At 57.7% G+C, this 529-nt stretch overlaps 1 protein-coding gene across 2 annotated transcripts in view; it reads right to left on the reverse strand.

Moving 5' to 3' along the window:
• Nova1 (NOVA alternative splicing regulator 1) overlaps positions 1-227 on the reverse strand; it is a 143,570-nt gene extending 143,343 nt beyond the window's left edge. For both annotated transcript variants that reach the window (XM_033765109.1, XM_010626978.2), the window contains exon 1: positions 2-227. In XM_033765109.1, the coding sequence (XP_033621000.1) occupies positions 2-121 (120 nt within the window). In that variant the 5' untranslated portion in view covers positions 122-227. The remainder of the gene's footprint in view (position 1) is intronic.
• Between the last annotated feature and the right edge of the window lie 302 nt (positions 228-529).

Raw genomic sequence — 529 nt, forward strand, 5'->3', positions numbered from 1 at the left:
TCTTGGTGCTGCCGGCTTCAGGGGGGGCTTCCAGCGGCCTTTTCCGCGAGTCCGGCGGGTCCAGGTCTATGGGAACCCCAGTGTGGGTCCCGTTCTGTTGGATGGGAGCTGCCGCCATCATGTTTGCAGTTCCTGCCGCCGCTACGGGAGAAGCGTCTCCCTTTTGTTTTGGCTTTTTCTTGTTGTTTTTTTTTTCTTTTTCTTTTTTTTTGGGGGGGGCGCGTTTGGGGTTTCTTAAGGTATTATTTTTTTCTCTTTTAATCGGATCAATAGAAAAAATAAAAGCAGTGTTGCTGGTTTGTTCTCACTGGGGAGGGGGCAGGGCCGAGGAGCAGCTGCAGTGCAGTGTCAGAAAGGAGACAGGGGAATGGAGGGGGTGTGAGAGACGGAGGGAGAAAGAAGGAGAAGAAAGGAGCGCGGGGGAGAGCGCGGAGCAGGGAGAGGGGCGAGTGAATGAGGGGAGGAGGGGACGCGAGCGGGAGAGCGCGAGGGCTGGCGGGGCGCGGGCGAAGCCGAGGAGGAGGAGCGG

The sequence above is a fragment of the Fukomys damarensis genome, unplaced genomic scaffold (genome assembly GCF_012274545.1).
Source record: "Fukomys damarensis isolate Sample0158 unplaced genomic scaffold, DMR_v1.0_HiC HiC_scaffold_17, whole genome shotgun sequence".
Classification (NCBI taxonomy): domain Eukaryota; kingdom Metazoa; phylum Chordata; class Mammalia; order Rodentia; family Bathyergidae; genus Fukomys; species Fukomys damarensis.